Here is a 24569-nt window from a genome sequence, read left to right as displayed (position 1 = left end):
AACAATGTCTTTCCCCAACACCACAGACTTCAAACTGTGTAATGATTGGAGAAAACAGATGTTGGTTATGGACCCACATAACATCTGCCTGTGTTGTCTAGGATCAACCAAAACTATGTCACCAAGCACAAGACATGAGGCAGGTCACACGCCAGCCCCCATGGGCTGCTCCCACTCCAGCTCCCAGTTTGGCTCCAATTCCCCACCAGTAAAATAAAGTGTTCTCTTGAGCGTAAATGAGTGGGAGAAGCCAGAGGGTCAAGGAAAAATAATTACAAAATACAAGTATATATAAAGAATTCTTACAATTTATTTGAAAATACAAATGTTAAAAGGAGAGTGGTCCAGAGTGGAACCCACTCAACACAGATAAAACAATAAAGTTTTTTTAACATTCAATTTTGGCCAGCAAGATTGAATCACAAGGACAGAAAAGACTGTAAGACATGGAACCTGTGCAATACTGATTGTATATTCGGACTCTATTGTTAACACCTAAGCTATGTGCACTATAAAACAGTATATCAGCAAAGATGTTGAGATCCCGAATTATACTGAGTGAAGCGTCAACGCGTTTCGGTGGTTTTCCAAATTTTTGTCCACCTTTATCAAGACACCTTTTAATTTCTGTCGAGGTATTGGGGTCAATATAGCTACCCTAGAGGAGTGAACATACAATAAGGTTTGATAAGTACATGATGATTTACATTTATCATACAAAACACAATAAGCAACTTGACCTATAATAATTGGTACATAGCTGTACGTATATATATAGACTGTTCTAGTAACTTTTGTACAAACTGTTTGGTTATTCGAGGTGTGCTGTTTTAATAACTGAAATAAAAGTATACATTCGCTGTACAAATCATTGTAAATGCTTTTGCAGTATTTTAACCATAAGATCAACAGTTTTGGTACATACATGTGAAGAAATCGACTATGTTCATAATTCCTCTACGAAGGCTAATCCAATTTCATTCCCACACCCTAATAATTTGTGCCTATATAGTGAACCATTTAATTTTGCGGCCAAGCAGAACAGCTCCTCCCCAAAGGTAGTTGGCCAAAGAAATAACAAACTATTTAGAACTTGGTCATTTTTCCCCGAGGAACGAAGACCATAAGCTATTCCCCCCAGATACTATCTAGGAAAGCTGAACAGCCTCCCCCCCTCCCCCCCCCCCCAAAGATAGAGGGATTAAGAACAAAGTAAACTATTAAAAATTGGATTAGCCTTCGTAGAGGAATTATGAACATAGTCGATTTCTTCACATGTATGTTCAGTTATTAAAACAGCACACCTCGAATAACCATACAGTTTGTACAAAAGTTACTAGAACAGTCTATATATATACGTACAGCTATGTACCAATTGTTATAGGTCAAGTTGCTAATTGTGTTTTGTATGATAAATGTAAATCATCATGTACTTATCAAACCTTATTGTTTGATGCAGAGGATTCCCTTCATCAGGGCCATCCTGAAGAGGGTGGCTATGAAGGCCTTTCTGCGGCCAGTAGCTAGCCTGGGCCATTTAAGCTATGATCCTGATGTTTCGAGTTCATTCCTGTGTTCTGGTGGTGACAGTTCTGAGGATCATAGCCTCCTAGCCTTGTATGTCCTACGAGTTCCCTGTGCTTCTTGGCACATGCAAGCTCTGCAGTTGAATCGGCACCGGCAGTACACTCAGTCTTGGGTTTGCCTCACTGACAGCGTGAAGCCTAGTTCCTTCAGGTGGCTGGACGAGACCCATTAATGTCAACCGTTCTCCATAGCCCGGCCGAGAGTTCACAGTACTGACAGATATATCATTTATGGGGGAGGTGGAGTGTTGTGAAAGAGGTGGAAATCAAGGGTCTTTGATCTCTGGTGGAACCAGAGCACCATATCAATCTTCGATGAATGCCAGTCTATGCCCTGATAGACAGCACAACTGGTATGTGGTACTGCAACAAGCAGGGTAGTGCATGTTTGTGGGGACCAGGTCAGGAGGCACAGAGGCTTTCCAATTGATGTCTTTGACAACTAATCAATTGGCTGGTTAATTGCCAAGGTGGCCGAGTACAGGAGACTTCATTCAATAGAGTTGGAATCATGTCTGCAATGGGAGGTGGTTCAACACATCTTCGCCCAGTGGTGCATGACATGGGAAGAAGTTTTTTTTTCTCCACCTCAAAAACTTGCATTATTGCTACTACTGCACACTGGAATTTCCTCTTCAAGGCTTCCTGGGAGACACATTCCCCTGGTATGTGCTGGGTTGTTCCTGCAGACGGACATTTCACTGTGTGGACTAGCACAACTATTTAAACCGTGCTACAGTTGTAGGTGGAGAAATGTCAGTCAGCAGATTGGGAAAGGGAACATCTGTATGAGGGGGCCCCCCTGTTTAAAAAAAGAAAGATACCTGTCACTGTAGGACAAACACCGTGGTTAAGAGTGAGTTTGCGTTTGCTATGCGGTTAAATGTCCACAAATTGATTCCACCGATAGTGGTGCTTTTCCAGCACTGCTACCTTTGCCCTGAGTACTGAAGATCAGGAAGGATGAGGCTCAGATTATTCTCTTAGTGCTCAATTAGGCCAAAAGACTGTGGCATCCAGAGCGGCTGACCTCCAGCAGTTGTCCTTGCACGGTCTACTTCTTAGAAAGGTTTTCCTGTTTCACTTCACATCTGATCCTCCACAACCTCCATTCATGGAGGCTGAGCTCATGCTGAGGCTGAGCTGATGGAGGTTGATTACCCGCCACAGTGGTGGGCGTTCTCTTGGCGACTCACTGCCAAACTACCAAGTCAGTATATTCTAGTTGTTGGGCAAAGTTCATAGCCTGGGGCAAGAACCTTCAGAATGGTCTGATGTTTATTTTGCAACTGGCCTGGCAAAGGCTTTGTTTTTGGAACTCTTAAAGGTGATTTTCCAGATGATGCCTTTTATCATGCCACAATGGGGCATTACATTGGTTTTCACCTTCTTAATGTGCAATCCTTTTGAGCCAATGCTCAGCTGTTTCCTGAGGGTGCTGACCATTAGGACAATTTTTCTTATTGTGATTACTTCTGTGTGGTGTGGCAGCAAGCTACTGGCGCTGGCAGTACAGCCACCATGTACCCCCTTTTCCCAGACAAACTGGTGCTTAGGACTCTGACATCTTTCATAAAGAAGTGGTATCACCTTGCCATGTGAGGCAGGCCATCAGGCTCCTCGTGTTTTTCTTTCCATTACATCTCTCTTGTGAGGAGCGACTTCCATCGGTTGAATCAAAAGAAAGCTCTTACGTGGATCAGGCAAAGCAGTACCAGGTGGATCACCAGCTTTTTGTTAGATTCACTGGTGCTAAGAAAGGAAGGGTGATTCAGAAACTAGCCTTGTTCTGATGGATAGTCCTGTGTTATGTCCTGGCTAAGAAGGTGCCTTCTGAGGGCCTTTGGGCTCATTCCACTATGGCTTTGGTGAAAGTTGTTGCTGTGTTGGATACCTGCCAGGCTGCCACTTGGGAGTCCATCTGAACCTTCGTCAGACATCGCTGTCTCGGTGCTTGAGTCTATAGGGAGAGCCATTTTGCACCCTCCGTTCTGCAGGACTCCTGAAGTAAGTGCACTCCTCGGACCCTCTTTGGTATTTTTTCAAAGGGTGAAGTATCTGCAATTAGAAGTATCCATCAGAACAACAAGTTACTTACCATCTGCAGCACTTTTCTTTTGGATACTCTATCTTACTGCATATTTCTCACCACCCACCCGCCTCCCATTCTGGAGACTTAACTTTATGGGTAGTTCCCGAGATAGATTGTGCACAGAGATATTGCGATCTATCACAATTGACCTGTGAATGAGGGTGTGGAAAAGTTTCAAAAGAAAACTTATATCAGCGTACAGGGGTGGCATCAATATATGGCTCAGTGCTGTCATTTCTCGAGGCAGTGCAAAGCCTCTGCAGACCCATGACTCCACTTTCCGGCATTCTGGAGCAGTTGCTGAAAAACGTACAAATCTTGTCTGGATCATAGGGGAATTCAAAAGTTGAGGAGTCTGTATTTCGATAGAGGATCCACCAAAAAGAGCTTTATCAAAAAAAGTAACTTGTTAGTCTTTCACCAAGCATTTCAGGATGTGTATAGGAGTAATCCTGGATACCTCAGAGTTACACGTCAAAGACAGTTGCTGGCAGGGTAGGTCCTTGTGTGCTGGTGCAGGAGACCACATTGTGCCTCAGACTTCTCCAACTATAACTTTCTGCCTGAAGAGATTCTCTGAATGGCAATAGCTTGAGTGCAATAATAGTGTCTCATTCTTAGCTGCAATGTAATTGGTTGAGAGACCTCTGTGCTGAAAAAATATTTTCTTATATCGATAGATGAAACAGGGCCAGTCAATACTCTCAAGTATTGGCAATAGGATTGTTGCCTGAGAATTTCTACTCTTTTTAGGTTTCGTATTAACGTAAGTGGCAGGAATTTTCATTGGATCTGTGTTGGACTAAATTTGGCATTAAGCTGCAGGACTGGTAGAGTGGGTTGACCTGGAATAGAAGATTGCAGTACATCCTGAACAACAATAATATGTCCAAATTGGAATCTTCATAGTCTCTGACAACAACAACGTGTGTCTCAAGAGACATTTTATCCGTCTATGTCTTTAGACCTTTGCTTCTACGATGGAGTTAGGGAGAACACCACATTGCGATTGTGTGAGGCGCTTTGTAAAGCAGGAATATCTTCACTCGGAACAAAGTGACATTTATTTCCTTACTTCAAATAATGTGAATGTTGGTTTTGTTTCCCATTAGATCAACGGTAGTTCGAAGGTCCACCAGCACAAGTCCTTTGGGGTTTGGAAAAACAGGTGCTTCACCACCTTTCCACGCAGAACCCACCGCAACTACCTCAAGGCGCCTTTCCTTTGGGGGCGCTAAGCCTTTTGTGCCGTCTCCTCAAGGTGGGTCCCCTGAGTGAAGAATATGGCATTTCCTATAATTTCCTGTTACCCCCAAATACTTGTAAAACGTGGTATCGCTCCCTTTGAAAGTCCTTTTAAAATAGACTCTGTATTCTGTTACTAAGGTCGTGTCTCCTGTTTGTGTAACAACTTCCCACTGTGAGCTGTGGTTTTGTCTCCTTGCAGTGGGCACCATTCCGGAGCGGCCTGGCCCGTGCCTCAGCACCTCCCCAGCTGGAGCGGAAACTCGAAGTAGGAACACGGTGCCTGGTATGTTTATTACGATTCAGAAAAGGGGGGTGGTGGTTTATTACAACATCTGAGAAAAATTCTAGATACAGGGAGGTTTCCCTTCTCACTTCTTCCACCTCTTACTGCAGCTTAAACTTCCGGCGTTTAGATTTATATTAGAATGAGGAGTACCAGGAGTTTTCGGACTTAGCTTAGTCAAACTAGTTTTCCTAAAGTAATCTGACATCTAATTTGAATCTGCAATTACCAGGGTGGGTTATGATGCAACTCTGCATCGTCAATGTATTTTTTGACATGTGTTCTTGAGGGGGTCATGTGTGCAGGGAATGTGAGCCCCCTGGGAGCATGAGAAGGAAGAGCTTGCAGGGAAGGGAGAGGAACATGCTGGGAAGTAGGACACAGTGAGTATGCGGGAGGGAGAGCACATTGAGGAGCTTGCAGGAAAAAGGTGTGCATTAGGGAAGGAGATGGAATGTGTGTAGGGAAGCAGCAGACTGGTAACATTCAGAAAGAGAAGCAAGAGGCTCACAGTGGAGCGTGCAGAAGGAGAGCACTGGGAGCGCTCAAAAAGAGAAGCGTGGGTAGAGTATCTCAAGAGAGTCTGCAGAAGAAAAGCGCTGGGAGCGCACAAGAAGGGAAGCATGGGTAGAGCGTCTCAAGAGAGACTGCACAAGTAGGAGAGTGCTGGGAGCGCACAAGAAGGGAAGCATGGGAAGAGAGCGCTCAAGAGAGTGCAGAAGTAGAAGAGTGCAGGAGTAGAGGAAAGCCTAGAGAAAATGTGCAGAAGGTGCAGGATTGAACACAGGAGAATTTGCAGGAGTGTGCGTGTAAGAGAAGGGAAGGTGATTTTTTAGCAAAGGGAGGTTGTTTTGGAAAATGTAGGGCTAGAAGCACTGCAGGAAGTGAGCTCACCTGGACTTTGTAGAGGGATTACCATTGTAGGGTGGGTGTTCGATTTAGGGCTTCAGCAAGAGGAGCAGTGCATAGAGGAATAAGTCAGTCAGCGGAGAAACAGTGTGGCAAAAGAGCAGACCTCAAGTATTCATAAGAAGGGAAGGAAGGGAATGGTGCTCACATGGTTTGGGAGGAGAAACAATGCAGAGAAAGATCTCAGGGGAAACGAGAGTAGGACAGATCAATGATGAGAAAGAGCTTGTAGGAAGAGGGAAGCCATGCCGAGAGAGAACTCAGAAGTGGTGTGCTTGGGAAGAGCTGTGCGGGGTAGGAGCTGTCAGGTGTATGAAACGATAGCGCAGAAGTGTGAAGAAATTGAGAATACAGGTGGAGTGTGTTGTGCGGTTGGTATGCTCACAGGGTGTGTGAAGCAGGGTGCTTCAGCAGCTCTTCATCCTCTTGCTGTTGCCTCTTTAGGTGCCTCAGGGCTGGAACCATCACCTCATGGCATGGGGAGCCGCTTGCACAGCGCGCCAAACCTGTCTGAGTTGCAGTCCACCCGACAGACCATCAGGAAGCAGTACTCTGACCCAGTGGTGCGACCTATGGTGCCAACACAGACAAGCCAGCCTCTGCAGATCCATGGCTTGCAGTCCAGCCGGCCTATGCGCTCCTCCCCCAAGCTGTCGGAGTTCATGCAGAGAAGCCCACTGCCCACTATTGTGGGCTCGCCCACCAAGGTAACCTCTCTTACTTGACCCACTCCATAACCTGGCCCTTCTTGTCTTGTGCTTCAGATCCAGTCATCTGAGACTGATCCTGTGACAGTTTGTTGGTCACAGGAAGCTCATTTGTGCAAGAGTGAGATCATGTAATAAAAGTTTAGATATAAAGAGGATCCATTTCTTTCCAGACCGTTACAGAGTATTTTATGTCTCGTATGCATTCAATTTCCTGTGTGCATTGATCATGAAGATCAAAATCAAAAACCTAATGGGTCCTTTTCCCCTACATCCAGGTTGGATGTGTGTTGTCTCATGATCCCACGGGTTCCTTATCAGCCTACTCTCTAATATTTTTGACTTCTAGTATCTTTATCTCATGGCTTCTCTTGTTTGCAGGTTGTGTCTCAGTTTGAGTTCCCTAAAACTTCGAGTTCGCAGAACCTGATTGCCTTGCTGGCCCATCAGGGAATGATGCTCGCACCCACTCGGAATAAGACCCTACCTGATTTCAGGGACATGGGACCCTTCCACTGCCAGCAGACGGGCCTGGGGCTTAAGGCGGTGGAAGACAGCAAGGGGCCATGCGGCAGGTAAGAGTTCTGACCGAGACCAGTGTGGTGCGAACGCACTGGATTCATTTGAGGTGTGATTCAGAGCATCAACACTAATTACAAAGGGTCAGTTATCCGTTAGGCTTTATTTCTTGAATGTAGAGTAGGTGCCTTAAGGTTGTGGTGCTACAGTGCCCTATCCAAAGAACATATAGGGGAATGTTTGTTTAATTTTATGTTACTATCTGTATTTGCAGAGAGCTTCTATCACAATGATAACTATTTGCATCAGTGAAAAGGATAGTGATAGTGAGGTAGGTAGGGTGATGAGAGCAGAGGTAGAATCAAGGTGGCGTCCCATCTGTCCAAAGACAGATCTTGCATGCCAGGGCACATAAACAGAGCAAATGGGCCTTGAATGCCCTTCTGAAGTTCATACCATCAGGCTTAAGGTGAAGGCAAAGCAGGTGGAAACTGCAGAGTGGAGAAGCTTGCCTGGATGGGGATCTCCTCCAGTGTTAAAATTTCAGCTGGTGGATGGCCACCACTTTTTAGAAGCCTGTTCTTGCTTTCCAGTTGGCTTGCGAACCATTGTGCTGAAAGTTTGGCACAAGGATAGTAAAAAATGTATTTGTTTGCCACAATCTACTTGGAGAATTGGCTCATATACATTTGTGGTTTTCTAAACGTAAACACTGGGATGCAACAAGTAATCCTTTCTTTGGATTACATGATCTGGGGCCAAACATTACTTTATTTTAGTGCATGTTCATTGAAAAGATTTCCGTGTAAAAATAGCCTGCAAACCTCCCGGACAACTAGTGTCACAAACTGAGAGAATGTATAGGAGTTTTCTGGGTGATCATTATAAGAATAGAATTTTACATACCATCAAAAAGCACGGTCAGGGCCAGAAGTTCACACATGCCATTATAGACGAGAAGTTTCACTGTGCGGATGTGATTTTCTACACTTTCTGTGTGACATGTAGCTCCATGTAGAGCCAACACTGAATTGAACCTTCAGCATGTTTAGCTTCTCCCTTTCACTTCTGCTTTTCAGATCTTTGAGCACCGGCCGGCTCACAGACCTGCTGATGAAGGCTGCTTTCGGTACACCGGTGTCTGAGGCTGGCAGTAATGATAGTCTCAATACCGAGAAGCCCATGGACATAACAGGTGAGGTGCTCTTTGCTGATTTCTTACTCTGTCATGCTCATGACCTGTTCTGTAACCTTTAGGCAGAGCCTGGATGAAACCTCTGAGTAACAGTGCCTGACTTGTGGAGTGTGGTTTCATCTCGTGACCTTGCTGTGCTAGAGTTACACTCAAGCCTCTTGGAGTCTACTTTGTTCAGAGCCCTGGGTGTTTTGACATTTAGGAGGTACCGTCTTGGGCTTCTCCCTCACTTGCACTAGAGGATAGCATCTTAAAAGACAGGTGACGGTTGTGCCACCTGGTTCCCAGGGGACATGCCTCTTCCTCCTCAAAGCCGAGTGGGTCCTGATCTCTGAAAATGGCAGGGTCTTTGAGTACGAATACTGCTGCATAGTTTAAGACACCCAGGGCCATTGCCTTCAGTCTTAAGGTTATCTTACAGCGAGATGCAAAGGTTCCAAACGCCATGCTGGTCCACCCACGAATATTTCACATTGCATCAGGACCGAATTGGAAGGGTGAGCATTCCAACACCCCCTTCCTCTCTTTATTCTATGAGATGAACTTCAAAGGAACTGAAGACGACTCGATCAAGTGGAGGAAGGGGACAGAAGCTGGAGACGCCGACGTGAGACAGCAGTGATCAGTGAAGATGGGGTAGTCTGCAGATGGGGAGGACTGTGTAGATCTTGAGTAGTTCCTGGGCATGTCAGAACATGATGGATGGATAGGTGCTCAATGACATTGTGGACTGAGTGAGACGTCACTCCACATCCAGTGACTGAAAACGTCTTCGAAGAAAAACAAGTTGTAAGTCCAGGCCCAACTTTAGTTGGCAGGAGTATGCCAAGCATCTGTACCTACAGCCATACATACTATGAACATAACTTTTCCTTCACTATTAGCAGCAACACTACATGACATTCACAGCTTTCAGCAAGTAAGCAGGCCCTGGAAATCAGTGCATCAAGCTTGTTGATCCCTGAGTCCTAATGAAAAGGATAAAGTCCTAGTGCTGTGATGAGGTTTCATCCAGGCCTCACACTAGATGTTAGGAGTATGCAGAGCATGTGCATTTACAGCACTACATGCTACAAACAGATGCTTACAGAGTAAGTAATATTCCCTGTGTTAAACTCTCACACTCTATACTGTTCTCTGGGTGTGTGGCCCATCTTTGTTCGTAAATGTGTGTGATGTTTGGGTGTGTGTGTTTGAGTGTGAAGTTTGGGTGTTGGTACAAACTAACCTGTCTGTGCCTTTTTTGCAGCACCTTTCATGGGCTATGCAGTGGGAACCCTTGCTTCTGGGGCACAGGCTGTGAGTGCTGTTAGTCCTTCCCCTGTCACCTTCACTGTTGGCTCCCCTCCCAGTGGGATGACACCACCTCAGACCACCAGGACCAGAATGTTCTCAGGTAATGGTTTCCATCATCAAAGGTTGAGGCTCTTCGCTTTTTAATGTAGTCTACAGACCTAACTAGAGGAAGTATATGAGCTTTTTACACAGGAAATGTTGGCCATGTGGGCAGTGCAGCTCAGGGCGGGACTGAGAGGGTGTACATATGTTTATACGTGTTAGAACAATTGGTTTGTATTTGCATATGCTGGTTCCTGGGGAGAGGGAGGTCGACAGAAAGCGAAGATGCTAAAAGCATGCCAGTGTTTGTATGTGCTGATACCTAAAGCATGTATGTGTATGCAGGCAGGTGTCAGTGGAGAGAGGCACTGTGTACACGGGTGCCCATAATAGCTGTGTGCCAGACAGCTGGACGGTGCCCATTCGCTAAGTCTCCTGTTTTTCTCTCCCTCTCTGTTTGCCTCAGTGGGGTCCTCCAGCTCTCAGAGCTCCTGCGGGTCCTACAGTGGAAGGCACTTCCTGGTGAGCACCGGTGGAGACCCTTTGGAAGCACAGTCCAGTCTGCGGTGCCCCTTTGCCGATGCCACAGCAGACGCTGTGGTGATGTTTGAGGTCCCCGAGTTGCCAGAGGAGACGCTGATGGAGGTTTGTTTCTCCCAACTGTACTAAAATATTGCTTCAAATAACAGGTTAATTATGTGTCAAGGCCGCCTGGAGTCTTCGTAGACTGATGACTCCCCGTGCTTTCTGTAGCAGCGCCTCAGGATGGGGAACTGGTGCCGTAAATCCTACAGCCAACTACTGATACTGTTCCTGAGACTGTCAGGGGCTCACTTACAACCTCCTCGGTCCCGTCTTGAGGATGATATCCTTCCATTGTTTCCTTACTCGTACTGCTGTGGTGGGGGGGAAGGCCTGCCAGTTCGGGACTGGGGACTGCTACCCTTGGGGGTTCCGGCTAGTCAAACCAGCACGCATAGCCAGAGAGGGGGGTATGGGGGGGGCCGGGTTTGGGGGGGGGGGGGGATAGCGCATCGAGAGGTGGGATCCTGTGGTACCTGGTTGGGGATGGATAACCGTCAGTGCACTGTCCTGGGGGCTCTGGGTGCCTACCCCTGGGATATTCGAGGCAGCGATATATGCATTGGAGCGGCTGCATTGAGTTGGGCGCTAGCCTGGGGGGAGGGGAGGGGGTTCATAGTAGTTCCCCAGGGGCTTACTCAGTTGGCCCGAGATTCTGCATAATGACTTGGGGCGGCTGGAATGGGTCGGCGCCGGACTTTGGGGAAGGGTGCTCTCTTCTCCACTTATTGGGTTGTTTGGCCCGGTTGGGCTCATGGGTTGGCTGTGCACGTCCTGGCACCAGCATGGGAAGGGCATTTCTGCATGTTTTGTTGTTGTCAGTGAATTGCTCGTGGGAGGGGGAGGGTGTTCGGGGGGGGGAAACTCACCTCACGGATGAAGGGGCTCAACAACTGTGGAAAAAATGGCGGGGACAGGTTTTCCACTCTTCATTTTCTACGTATGCCAGGGGGGTTCTAGTGTGGGTGGCCCCCGGAGTCCTGTTTGCTGTCCAGTATGTGGAGGTTGACATCCATGGTAGGTATCTGCTCCTTAGAGCTAAACTGGATGGCAGGAATGTAGCTATACTGAACACCTATGCCCCGAACACCGATGACCCCGATTTTTTTCAGTCCCTGCAGGAGATACTGGTCCCGGAACTGGAGGTACCGCTGCTTTGGTTTGGGGACTTTAATTGCATCCTGGACCCCATTCTTGATAGGTTCCCACCCTGTGCAAGTACGAAGCTACGAATTACAGCAAAACTCCGGGAGGTCATGGGGAATATAGGGACTCAGGATATCTAGCACCAGAGACACCCGACTCAGAAAGTATACACCTGTTTTTCCTCCACTCACAATACACATACTCGACAGGGTCTTAGTCGCAAACCCGGAAGCCACCATGTACCTTGAGGTTACCCATCAGGCGTGATTCCTTTCTGATCACTCCCCTGTGGTGTGTATGGTAAATTGGGGGGCCCCGGTGTGTCTGCCCCGGACCTGGAGGTTACCGACGGAGAGTCTTGAGGACCAGGTGGGGAAACAGCACGTAGAAACTGCCATTGCTGACTACGTGGATCTTAACAGGGGGGGGACACCACTCGCTGGCCACGAAATGGGACGCCCTAAAAGCGGTGGTGAGGGGGGCATGCATGAGCCTAACCTATGGGGTCCGGAAGCAGCTCCAACGTGAGCTACTGGAGGCAGAAAGCCACCTCTTAGAATTACAGACCTCGGAGGCCCATGATACTGTGACGAGAGAGGGGGAACATGACACTCAGACACGTATCCACAATATTTTGGATAGGCTCGATAAATATACCCTTACACAATATAGGCAGCGTCTCCATCGGGTCGACTTTTGGCCTGGATTCCTCGACGGGAGAGGGCCCCGGAGAGGATCGTGGACCTGCAGGGGCCCACAGGGGGCTTGGCCACTACTGCGGGTCCTTCGGTCTCATCTCCTGCGGGTGTATGCTGCGGACCCCACTGTTACTGAGACGTCTTATCTCCCTTACCTTCGGGAATTGACCCTGCGTTTTCTCCCTAAGTCGGCGCAGGAGGACCTGGACGATGCTCCAACTCTGGGTGAGGTGCGCGCCGCTCCAGGGAGTGACGGATTCCCTCCTGAGTTTTATCAGGCCATTGCGGGTACACTCCCCCAACTCCTATTGCAGGTTTATCTTGAGGCGTTTGAGAGCGAGATTCTCCCGCCGAGCATGACGCTGGGGGAAATATGTATGATCCTGAAGCCGGGAGGGGACGCCCACGAGCCCTCATCGTATCGCCCGATCACGATCATCAATACAGACGTTAAGATCTTGTGCAAGCTGCTGGCCATGGGCTTAGCGCCGTACATGACCCACTTGGTCCGCGAGGATCAGTGCGGTTTTACACCGGGACGTAATACAGCTATAAATCTGCGGCGGTTGAATCACATTCTGCATGAGGTCCGTGGTCGGGAAGAGCAGATGGTGTTGGTATCCGTTGAACTCGCCAAGGCGTTCAATACAGTCGTTTGGGGTTATCTACTCGAGGTTCTTCGTGCTATGGGGCTAGGCCCCAATTTTTGTCGCTGGATTCGGATCTTGTATACGGCCCCTCGTACCAGGGTGAAACTTGGGGGCGCGTGATCCGAGGAATGGCGACTGGGACGGGGTACACGCCAAGGGTGTCCCCTCTCGCCGCTACTATTTGCCCTAGCCATAGAGCCCCTCGCTGTTAGGGTCCGGGCGGACATGGATCGGTGGAGTCTCAGGGTGGGGGACACGTGCAGTGTCATTTCCCTGTATGCCTATGATGCTTTGTTCTACTTGACCGCTCCCCGGGATGCATTGCCGATACTGCTGCAACACTTAAACCGCTTTGGGGAGGTGTCGGGGCTACGACTCAACCGCCATAAGTCCCTGATCTTTCCACTGGCGGGGTTGGATTTGGTGCCCTTGGGAGACCTACCAGATCTCGGGCTGCGCTGGAAATGGGAGTGGTTCTGTTATCTTGGTATACGGGTGGCTCCAAGGGATGCGCAGGCTTTAGCCCAGAACATGGATCGTATAATCGCATCCTTACAGCAGTCAGTGTCTTTCTGGAATTCTTTACCACTCTCGTTGATGTGACAACTGGCCATCGCCAAGATGATGATACTTCCTAGGACGTTATGTGTCCTCCAGAACTCACTCTGTCCGCTCCCTCCTCGTATCTTCCGCACTTTCAACACGCTTCTCACGTCTCTGCTCTGGGTGGGCCGGCGCAGTAGGGTGGCTCTTCACACAGTGGTCCGCAGCTACGAGGAGGGGGGGCCTTGAAGCCCCGCGCTTCGATCTATAATTTTATACGGCCCAGTTGCAACATGCGGTCCGTTGGTTTACAGATGCTGACAATTGGGAGACACGCCTCCTCTCGGGTAGGGTAGATACCCAGACGCTGCAGGTTGCCCTGATGCAAGGTAGGGGGGCGGATACGTCCCTTCCTTATGTTTTGCGACACACGGCCGCTATATGGCAGCGGTTTGTTACTGAGGGCACCCTTTCACAGGGAGCTCCCGATTTGAAAACTGGCCCCCTTTATTGATATGGGCCAGCACATGTCCTTTCATTCCTGGAGGGAGGGCGGCTGCGAGGTTCTGGCTGACCTTTACCCTAACAAGACCTTTCTTGCTTATGAGCAGGCAGAAGAGGCCTTTGGCCTTGGACAGGGGCAACACCTACACTTCCGGGGACTCCGGGAGGTGGCAAAAGTCACCTTGCCCCAGTTCCCAGACGCACCACCACTGACACACACCTTGGACATCCTCCTCTCCTACGGCAAGGGGCGTAGGCTGATTTCACTCCTCTATAAGACTATGAAACAGTACTCAACCCCCCGGTGCCACCGTCCCGGGCAGCCTGGGAGGCGGATCTCTGCGCTCCACTGGACCAGGGATAGTGGACGCGCATAGGTTCCCTCACGCGCAAGGTATCATGCAACGCAAGGTATAAACTGACGCACTTCAATTGTTTACACCGCATCTACCTAATCCCAGTATCACTGAAGCGTATCTCTGAGGATAGGGGAGACGGATTCCCTAGATGTAACGCCGAGAAAGCGGGCTTCCTGCACTTAGCCTGGGACTGCCCTCTGATTCGGCAATTCTGGGCGGGGTGGTGTAGCGAATAGTCGCAGCCACAGGCCTTCGGATGGTACTCAAACCCCTACATTGTCTGCTTGCACTGGTCCGGAAGCCCAAGAAAGATAAAATTTCGTATAAATTCCTGCAATTAATGTTGGTGCTAGCCTTGCAGGGTGGCGATAACTTGGACAGGGCAGAGGGCCCCGAAGTTGTCCACTTGGCTCGGAGACGTACGGGAGTGGTCCCTGGCCGAGGAAACTCACATGCAACTCACTCTAAGGGATGAGAAGCTGCAGGATGATTTATTGGCTTGGCGCGTAATGTGTGCATCAGGACTGGCAGCAGAGGAGATCTCCTCACATGGCACAACTGAAAGTGGGAGCAGAATGTATGACATTGTTCTGCATTCTGTCCATCAACTGTTGTTTTTGTATTCTTCACCTGTATCAGCGCCATGCCGGGTTCCTTTCTCACGGTACTATTACAGTATGCTTTTGTATCCCTTCCCATGAGTCCATTCCCTCCCCAATGCCGCCTGTAGTCCTAAGTGCCACTAATGAGGTCGTCGATCTGTATATACACTGATTGGATGCCAGTTGTGTGTTATTGTTTATAATGTATGAACTGAAAAATAAAGTTTAAAAAATAAAAATAAAAGAATTATGTGTCAAGACAGGGCTGTCGCTTGTAAGAGGAATAGGTCTTCACTTGCAGGTAAGTACAATTGAGATACTCACAAAGAACCAGAAGGTGCTGGCACCTGCCGAGGTCAAAACACAGCTTGCCCCTAAATGATATTTTAAAGCATTTCCTCTTGAGGCCCCACATTATGTACAATGAGGTTCTTGCCAATGTGATCCTATAAGGGAGAGATTTACCTGTTCTCTGCTGACTTCAAGTGATTTTGTGTTTGCTACAGTTGTTGATGTCCAGACAGTCAATTGGGCAGAGATGCGAGGCCTGTTTTTTTGGGGACCTGAGGCTGACCATTTTCCTGAGTGGGCACTGCCGTTTGCCACCCATGCTTTAACGGCACTTCAGTTTTATAACTAAGTTAGTCCTTTTGAGCACTTGGATGTTCAGGGATTCTGAAGGCGAGCAGTTATATGGTAGGAAATACATCATGACTCTAGAAACACAGTGATGGCTTTCACATCTAAGGATAGGACTTTTTTTTAATAACTGGGTAAAATTACTATACATATGATGTCAAGATAAATACACAGGCATCTTTGTGGGTTTTGATGTCCACTTCGTCACGCCTCACTGGCTTGGGCTAACTACCCCAAACATGAACGCCTAATAAAACAAGATGCTATTCCGAGCCCAGGCCCTAGATGGCAGAATAATTCACAGTATCTGAATATAAAGTGGTCTCAAGCCACAGAACTACTGTTATAGGTTTTTAACCATCTCCTTAGTTTCACCTCACAGATGAATAGAAATTACACAATTACTTGCATTTACAATTTCTGTCTTAGGCGCAAGTTAAGCAATGTAGCCTCCAGGCCAAACTTCTTTCAGCACACTAATGATGTAGAGCATTCTGGATGGTTAAGTATTCCTTTTTGTTTAATATCCTACCTGGCTGGAGGTCATCTGTTGGACTCTCTGCCCCAAACCCCTTCCCATAGCAAAAAAATAAACAGAAAGTAGATAATAGGCATTGGTTGCTATGAGGGGGGTCCCCTCTCAAATGACCTTTTGCTCACAGATCCAGGGACCGTTCCTTTCACTACATTGTATCTCCAATCCTCTGTGTAAACACATGGAAAGGCTGGAATACAATGTCCAGAGGTCATCCTTCTGGCCCCAGTATCCCAACCTCACCCACTAAGGCATATTGGGAGCTGCATCTGTGCTCTTGTGCAGTCTCAAACTTCCTCTGTCCTAGACTCTTACCACAGCCAACAGTACCTGCGCCTACTATTCACTGCAGAAAATGAAGCGTTCACAAGACGGAAACAGGCTAGTGGTTCAGACAAGTTTTGGGTGGGTGCCTTGCAGCTATGTCAACTCTAGACACATACATGGCACAAGGGTTAACAGTTTGTTGGGTAGCCATAATGTGCCTAGAAAGAATATGCCTCCTTTTCACGCATGCCTTCACTCTGCATGCAATTACAACACGATTGTTACAACAACCGCTTGGTAAAAAGCATACCATTACCCTGCAAGTTGGAACAACGACTTGCGGACGGGGTTGCTGGATGTTGGAATAGTATAATTTACTATTCCAACTCCAGTTTGTGCGGACAGTAGGGAAGGTGTTGGATTTTAAATCCAACACCTTCTCCTCTCTCCACAAGTCGTTGTTTCAACTTGCGGGGTAATGGTATGCGTTGTTACAACGCTGTCGTTGTAACTGCATGCGGGGTGACTGCTTCGTTGTTTACCGCCTAGAATCCATTTATTTGTTTATATTGGAGTATCAAATAGTTTCCTCCAGTACAAAAGAGAGTCTGGCAAAATAAAAAACGGGTGGGTTGGCTCCATCATATGACTTTAGCATAGTAGTGGTGTCTGCCCCCCATCTTTAGGGTTCCTTCATTAAAGCAAGCGTTTAGGCAAGACAAGCCAGTCTCGTGGTAAGATCTTTCAGCACTAGTTCTTGAACAAAATCATATAGTGATAGACAAAACGCACTTGATTGCTTTATGCTAGTACTGATGGGTAAAGTGAAAGGGTATTTTGTTTAAACGTTATTCGTTTTATTTTTCAGCAAGAGCACACAGATATGCTGCACAGCCTTCGTTTCACGCTGGCCTTCGTCCACTATGTGATGGAAATTGCCGCAGTCAAGGGAAGCACAAGCGAGATGAGCTCCTCTGTAGCATCTGAGTTCCAACTCCAGGAGAGCGTGGTGGCTGATCAAATCAGCCTTCTCAGCAAAGAGTGGAGGTATGTGTCTGTCTCCCTGGATGCTCTGTGGTACAAAGGTGTGTGCGCGCCTGAGGTGAAATGCGTGTCTGACTCTCCCCTTCCCAGCAGAGAGTGGAACTTTATGTCTGTCTCCCTGGATGCTCTGTGGTACAATGGTGTGTGCGCCTGAGGTGAAATGTGTGTTGACTTTCCCCTTCCCAGCAGAGAGTGGAGCTTTAGGTCTGTCTCCCTGGATGCTCTGTGGTACCAAGGTGCGTGTGCCTGAGGTGAAATGTGTGTTGACTTTCCCCTTCCCAGCAGAGAGTGGAGTTTTATGTCTGTCTCCCTGGATGCTCTGTGGTACAAAGGTGTGTGCGCGCCTGAGGTGAAATGTGTGTCTGACTCTCCCCTTCCCAGCAGAGAGTGGAGGTATGTGTCTGTCTCCCTGGATGCTCTGTGGTACAAAGGTGTGTGCGCGCCTGAGGTGAAATGTGTGTCTGACTCTCCCCTTCCCAGCAGAGAGTGGAGCTTTATGTCTGTCTCCCTGGATGCTCTGTGGTACAAAGGTGCGTGTGCCTGAGGTGAAATGTGTGTTGACTTTCCCCTTCCCAGCAGAGAGTGGAGTTTTATGTCTGTCTCCCTGGATGCTCTGTGGTACCAAGGTGCGTGTGCCTGAGGTGAAATGTGTGTTGACTTTCCCCTTCCCAGCAGAGAGTGGAGTTTTATGTCTGTCTCCCTGGATGCTCTGTGGTACAAAGGTGCGTGGGCCTGAAGTGTGTTGACTTTCCTTTTCCAGCAGAGAATGGAGGTTTGTGTCTATGCTATGGTATGCTCTGTTGTGACATAGGTATGTGTCTGAGGTAGAATTATAGCGTATCTGAGAGTACCTTTGACAGCTGTGTGTTTGGGCCATACTGGATTCTCTGTAGTAGTAAGGGGATGTGTCCAATGCAGAATTGCAGAGCCCTTTTTGTTATCATTCTCACCAGAGTAGAAGTACGCGTCTATCGTACTAGATTCTCTGTTGCACTGAAAGGATGTGGCTTACTGGATTCTCAGTTGCGATGAAGATATATGTTCGACGTTGCCCTTTTTAGCAGAGAGTATCTCTTTGGAGGCTTTGTAGTTCCAAGGTCTGTGTCAGGTGGAATTAGTGTACCTCACTTCTCATCAATGGGTCGAGATCAGTGTCTGTTTTACTGACTGAACTGTAGTGTCAAGGAATCTGTCATTCCCCTTCCCAGCATAATCGAGATATGTGTCTGAGACTTACGGAATGCTCTGTAGTAGCCAATATTTGTGTCCGGGTAGTGTCACACACAGACTGTAACTAACATGACCCTCGTCAGCAGTCGGTGGAGAGTATGACACTTAATGTCTACTCTTGTGTCTTAGATCGAATTTATTGTGTCTGAAATTATCCTTCTCAACAGAGGGAAGTACATATGTCATGTCGTACTGCATGCTGGTTGGTAGTGGAGGTGTGTGTGTGTGTGAGGTGGCATTTAATGTATCTGACATTACACTTTTCGCTGAGGGAATTATGTGCATCTTACTGCATGGTGGTAAATAACAGAGAAGTATGGCTGAGGTGGAATTCTGTGTATCGTCCATTACCCCTCTCTTCAGAGGGGAGCTCTGTTTAAAGAGGTGTAATCATTCTCTACAGACGCTGAGAGTACTTTCACGTGGTGTTGAAGCACATTTTAAGAAGAGGATTGATGTGTCATGTCAGATGCCACATAGTGTATTCTCAGCAATAGTAACCATATATGTCCGAGGACAGTATTAGGGTATGCGTTAGTACACTGTTCAACAGACTATAGGAATGTGCCTGGTACAACATACCGTACTCAGCAGAGAATGGAGTTGGAGACCCGAATCTGCCTTTCTCAGCAAAGTGCACATACAGTCCATGGCCTTGTGTGAGTCTAGGACACATTGATTTACACTAAAAATTAATTCTTTGAAGTCAGTATTCATCAGCTCAAACTGATGTATAATTTTATGCTAAGGAAGCTTGCTTCTAACCAGACAGAGGTCTTCGCCAGATTGTTACGTTTGCTTCCTTTCACTCTGATGTTGTCACAGTGGGCGTTTTCCTTGAGTTAGCCTCTTAAGGTTCCAGAACAAGCAGTTCGCTTTCCAGAGCCGAGGTTACAAAAAAGTCAAAATCGGAGTGTGCATGTCAGCAGAGAGCTTGGCACGCAAGCCACAGGAACACCTAACATATGGTGTCAGTTCAGAGCATTGCATGCCAGGTGAGAGTACAGGGTCTCATACTCTGATGAACATGTGGTGGTTGTTAACCATAATGTCTCACTCAGCAGAGAGCATGGCACACAAGCCACAGGAACATCAAACATATGGTGTCAGTTCAGCCCAGGTGATAGTACAGGGTCTCATATCTTTGAGGAACATGGGGTGGCAGTCAAATGTAATGTCTCACTCAGTAGAGAGCACAAAGTAGTAGCTCAACATAGTATATCTGACTCTGGGTAAAGGACTGGAACTCAACCCGCTTGCATCACTGGAGATCCAAAGTGTTGGCAACCACAGCGGCCATATAATGTTGCCCCCGAGTAATGCCTTTCTGTTTCTTTCTTTTTTTTGTCTGTCGTAGCTACGCCGAGCAGCTGGTGCTGTATCTCAAGGCGGCTGAGCTTCTGTCCGTTGGCCTGCAGACCTCCATGGAGCAGGTGAAAGCAGGGAAACTGTGCCTGTCCTCCACAGTCAAGCAAGGTAGGAGTCCCCTCCATGCACTGTTACAAGCCAGAGCATGCTGCAGCCCCTCCTGTGCTGGGAAGGACCAGAACCTTCTCCTCATGGGGCCCAGGGAGGGCCCAGGGAGAAGATGGCAGATTCATTTCCAGACTGTTTACTATCCTGGGCATGTCTCTTAGTCCCACCGATGCCGTTGTTTCTCTGTGTCTGTGCTGTAATGTCATTAAGTGACATGTTGACTTTTACCTTTTGTGATTTCTTTCATTTTACTCCTCTGAAGCAGAAATGAAGACCCTAAGAAAGTTCCATACTCCGTATTAGAACATGCCCTTACTCCGCTACTGTGTCTGTTTACATGTACTGTGTAGTTCTCTTCTGACTGGTGTGCAGTTCCTAACTGAGACTATGGACTCACAGTCCATAGTCTCAGGACTATGGACTATGGAGGATTGGGGTATTGCAGGGTCAGTGAGATGGGCAGGTAATATTGCTTCTTATTCTGTGCAACGGCAATGAGTCCTCCCTTTACTGCCATGAATAGACTGAGGGTGCGGTGAATGCAGAAATTGTTGCCAAGAGAGATATCCAGTGGCAAAGTTTCTGAATTCTCTGAAGAAAAAAGTGAATCCAGTAATATAGCCAGCCTCTCTTCTCTCCACAGTGGTAAAGAAACTGAATGAGCTGTACAAGTCCAGTGTAGCATCCTGCCACTGTCTCAACATGCGACTGCAGCGCTTCTTTGCTGACAAGCAAAAGCTGATGGATCGCATCAATAGCATCACTGCGGAGAAGCTCATCTTCAGCCACGCCGTGCAGATGGTAAGAGCGCAACAACACTGACCATTGTGTGAACTCTCTCTTTAAGTTTCAGAACGCCTTGAGCTGGTCAGGAGGAAAAGGAATTGAGGAGAGTTTGTGTGTGTGAATTGTCGGTGTGTGTCTCTCTCTCTTGCTCTCTCTATTTCTCTCTTGTGTTTGTGTTGTAAAATTATATAAGGTTTAGAATGTATTGTACTTTTTAAAATTATTGCTATAGTTTAGTATTAGGAAAAACAGTGTATTTCAGTGTATTTTAAATTGTATCTCTTAAGTGTCCTGAAGGATACCACATTTTGTATGATCTTTGTTGTTAGTTACAAACAACCTCGTTGGAAGACGTTTAAGGGTCTGTCTCAATTAAAGTAGAAGAGACAAGCCGAGTCTCACTCTCGAGGTTGTTGTCCATAAAGGGTCCTCTTCACGTTCAAAATTATCAGGAAATTGAAAGTCTATGAAAAAACACAAGAAGTCATCATTGTCTTCACGCCACTCTCGTCAGGAGAATAAGCTTGGGCACCAGGGTCCTCTCGTACTCAGTCCTGGTCTCCTTCCGTAAAGCAGAACCCACAACTTATCCTGATCCAACTCAAATTCCTTGCCCCATGGCGATGCAACAACAGGTCAGTGTCTCCAAGGAGTCCATGTTGCACATCTTTAGCACCCTTCCAGCTCCCTCTGGGATGCCTCCTGGCCTCAAGGATCTGAGGAGGCCTCCAGTAGGATTACCATTGGTAGACTCATCCTCAACGCCATCTCCAGAGGGAGAACCTATTGTACTGTCAGATTCAGAAGTGAATCAGACACAACTTCGACCGAAGACAAGCCTTCTCGACCTCGAGCGCAACCAGTTCAGCCTCATTCCATTCAGATAGGATACTAACCTTACCCAGAACAGTACATGTTCCCTTCGTTTCCGATTCAGAACAACATGATGCTAGAGATGACTGGGTTGGCACATCCCAATATTTATTATGAGGATGAAAGTATTTTCTTTTACCTCCAGGACTCCAGTGGACACCTCCCTGGACACTGGATTGGATTGAATTCCCTGGACCCTACCCCTCCATAGAGGAATCAGCTTCCTTTGCCTTGGTGATACAGGGGGCTGTGGAAGTTTTGGAGCTCCGGCTCCATCTGTCAAAATCAAGACCAAGGTCCTAATGGAAGTCCTGCAACCTGGGTAGACTTGTACAAAACCACACCTCTCCTTCAATTAGGCTTTTATGGACACACTAATAGGCCCTTTAGTCAGTCCTTGTTTTTAACCCACCAGTCAAGAGGCATGTTTCCTGACAATACACCTGCTCCTGGAGGCCTACCTTTTATCCTCCAGCATCCTACATCTGAAAACCTAATGGTCCAGGTGTGGAAAAGTAGGCTCAGCCTGAATTAATTCCCTACTATGCCTCCTGATAATGAACCATAGTGAATGAAAGCATTCGGAAAGTGGATGTTTGCCTCAGCCAGTCTTGCCTATTCGCATGCATTAAGGGACATGGTCCGCGAGGTCATGTCCACAGTTCTAGAAGAATTCTGCACCAACCTTGCATTTATTATACAGGATGGCCAAAACGCAGTGAAGAACGTCATCCTCTCTTGGCTGGATACCACTGATTGCTTCGGCAGGGAATTTGGTACAAGTGTGGTGCTTCGTCGCCACATATGGAGAAAATAGACCGGCTTCTCTAGTGAAGTGCTTGATGGGCATGCCATTCGATGGCACCTGACTCTTCCATGACAAGACAGACTCTGCCCTGAAGCACTTCAAAGAGAGCAGAGCCACAGCACACTCCCTTGGTCTTTCCACTCCAGGGTAGCACTAACCCCAGCGATTTCACTCCTTTTGAAGCTTTGGAAGGGGTTTGGCGCACCTACAATGCCAAGATCTATCGCCGCAACATCAGTACCCCCAACCTTTCAAGATCATGATTGGGGAGCCGGCCAACAGCATCCAGGACTTCAGGGGCAACATACTGCTCTGTACCCTGCCCCTCCCGCCACCAAACCACTTTTGTTAGCCTTTGGTGATACATACCTATCCTGTTGAAGGCAGGATAAGTTATTACTTCCACCGACGGCAGAGCTTCACAACAGACAAGTGGGTGCTTCAAGTCGTTCAGCAAGGATATGCACTACCGTTCCATTCCACTCCACTGCATATACCACCTGCAACAGAGCAGCTGTCGTAGGACCACTATTCTTACAAAAGAAAGTCCAGGCTTTTTTGGACATAAAGCCATAGAGAGAGGGTCCTTGTACCAGAAATAGGGACTGGATGTTATTCCTGTTATTTCCTGGTGCCTTCGTCCTGTTTTAGACTTTCGACCTCAACTTCTTTCTGATGAGAGACATATTGAAGATGCTCATGCTGGCCCAAGCTCTATTTGCCTTGGATCCAGGCAGCTGGCTGGACTGGATGATTTGCAGGATGCCTGTTTCCACATCCCCATCCTGCAGCCTCCAGGCATTACCTGCTGTTCAAGGCAGGCCAGCAGTATTTTCAGTTTTCGGTGCTTCCCTTCATCCTCACCAGCGTCTGGTAAGTGTTCAAGAAAGTGATGCTGGTGGTCGCAGCACATCTCTGGAGGTTGTGAATACCAGCCTCCTCATAGCTCAGTGAATGGCTGCTGAAGGTGGGCTCCCCGCAGTTAGTCATAGAGCCCTCCAGACAATGGTGAACCTCCTCACATCTTCTCGATCAATGTGATGAAACCACACCAACTCCTTTCCTCTGTCATTGGAGCTGTTCTGGATTCAGTGTTCTTTTGAGGCTTTCCACTGGCTCAACAAGTCCAGGACATTTGTGGTATGATTCCAAACATTCAATTTCAAATCTAGGTCTCGGTGAGAGCTGCAGTGAGGCATCCTGCTATGGAACACACCACATTGCATATGTAGTCTCTGCAAAGGGATCTGAAGGCTGTGGGCTCACCCCACCTGTTGGGTTCCATTCAGTTTTCGAACAAGAAAGCTCTGAAGTGGTGGCTGCTCAACAGCTATTGGGCCTGTGGTAGACATTCTCCCTACCCCTCCCAGAGTTGATGGCATTGATGGATGCATTGTTGCTGGGTTGAGGAGGCCATATGGGAGAGGTGCTGATCAGAGTGCTCTGGTCTCCTTCTGAGACCTGCTTAAAAATCAGTCTGTTCGGGTTGTGGGGGATTCGCTTGGTACTAAATTCCTCCCCTCCCATCCATCACGGAGAAGCTGATTCAGGTTCTCATGGATAACACCACTGCCATTTGGTATTACAACAAACCGGGTGGAGCGGGGTTCTGGGTCCTGTGTGAGGAGGCTCTGCAACTGGCAGAACTGCCAGGGCATTTCCCTGGTAGCCAGCCACCTGGCAGGATCTCTGAACGCTAGGGCGGAAGAACTCATCCAGCGTTGCCTAGCAGATCATGAATGGCAATTACACTCTGAATGAGGCGCAGGGCATCTTCTAGCAATTGGAAGAATCCTAGCTGGATCCGTTTGCATCTGCCGAGAATGTGCAGTGCTCATGCTTTTGTGGAAAGTGACCCTCCCTCAAGAGATTCTTTCTACCTAGAGTGGGGCTCATGATTTCTGTATGTCTTCCCGCCTCTACCTCTCATGCCCAAAGTTCTGAAGAAGA

The 24569-nt window shown here is 47.7% G+C and overlaps 1 protein-coding gene across 4 annotated transcripts in view; it reads left to right on the top strand.

Moving 5' to 3' along the window:
* The window catches only part of ULK1 (unc-51 like autophagy activating kinase 1), a 210060-nt gene that overhangs the window by 158991 nt on the left and 26500 nt on the right, over positions 1-24569 (top strand). For all 4 annotated transcript variants that reach the window (XM_086942657.1, XM_086942660.1, XM_086942658.1 and 1 more), the window contains 10 exons: positions 4791-4939; positions 5126-5209; positions 6563-6825; positions 7207-7400; positions 8424-8539; positions 9789-9935; positions 10344-10522; positions 17271-17449; positions 20034-20152; positions 20796-20953. In XM_086942657.1, coding sequence (XP_086798783.1) covers positions 4791-4939; positions 5126-5209; positions 6563-6825; positions 7207-7400; positions 8424-8539; positions 9789-9935; positions 10344-10522; positions 17271-17449; positions 20034-20152; positions 20796-20953 — 1588 coding nt within the window. The remainder of the gene's footprint in view (positions 1-4790; positions 4940-5125; positions 5210-6562; positions 6826-7206; positions 7401-8423; positions 8540-9788; positions 9936-10343; positions 10523-17270; positions 17450-20033; positions 20153-20795; positions 20954-24569) is intronic.

Source organism: Lissotriton vulgaris, chromosome 11 (assembly GCF_964263255.1).
Source record: "Lissotriton vulgaris chromosome 11, aLisVul1.2, whole genome shotgun sequence".
Lineage (NCBI taxonomy): Eukaryota > Metazoa > Chordata > Amphibia > Caudata > Salamandridae > Lissotriton > Lissotriton vulgaris.
Note: the sequence above shows the minus strand (reverse complement) of the source record. Positions and strands in the feature narration are given on the sequence as shown.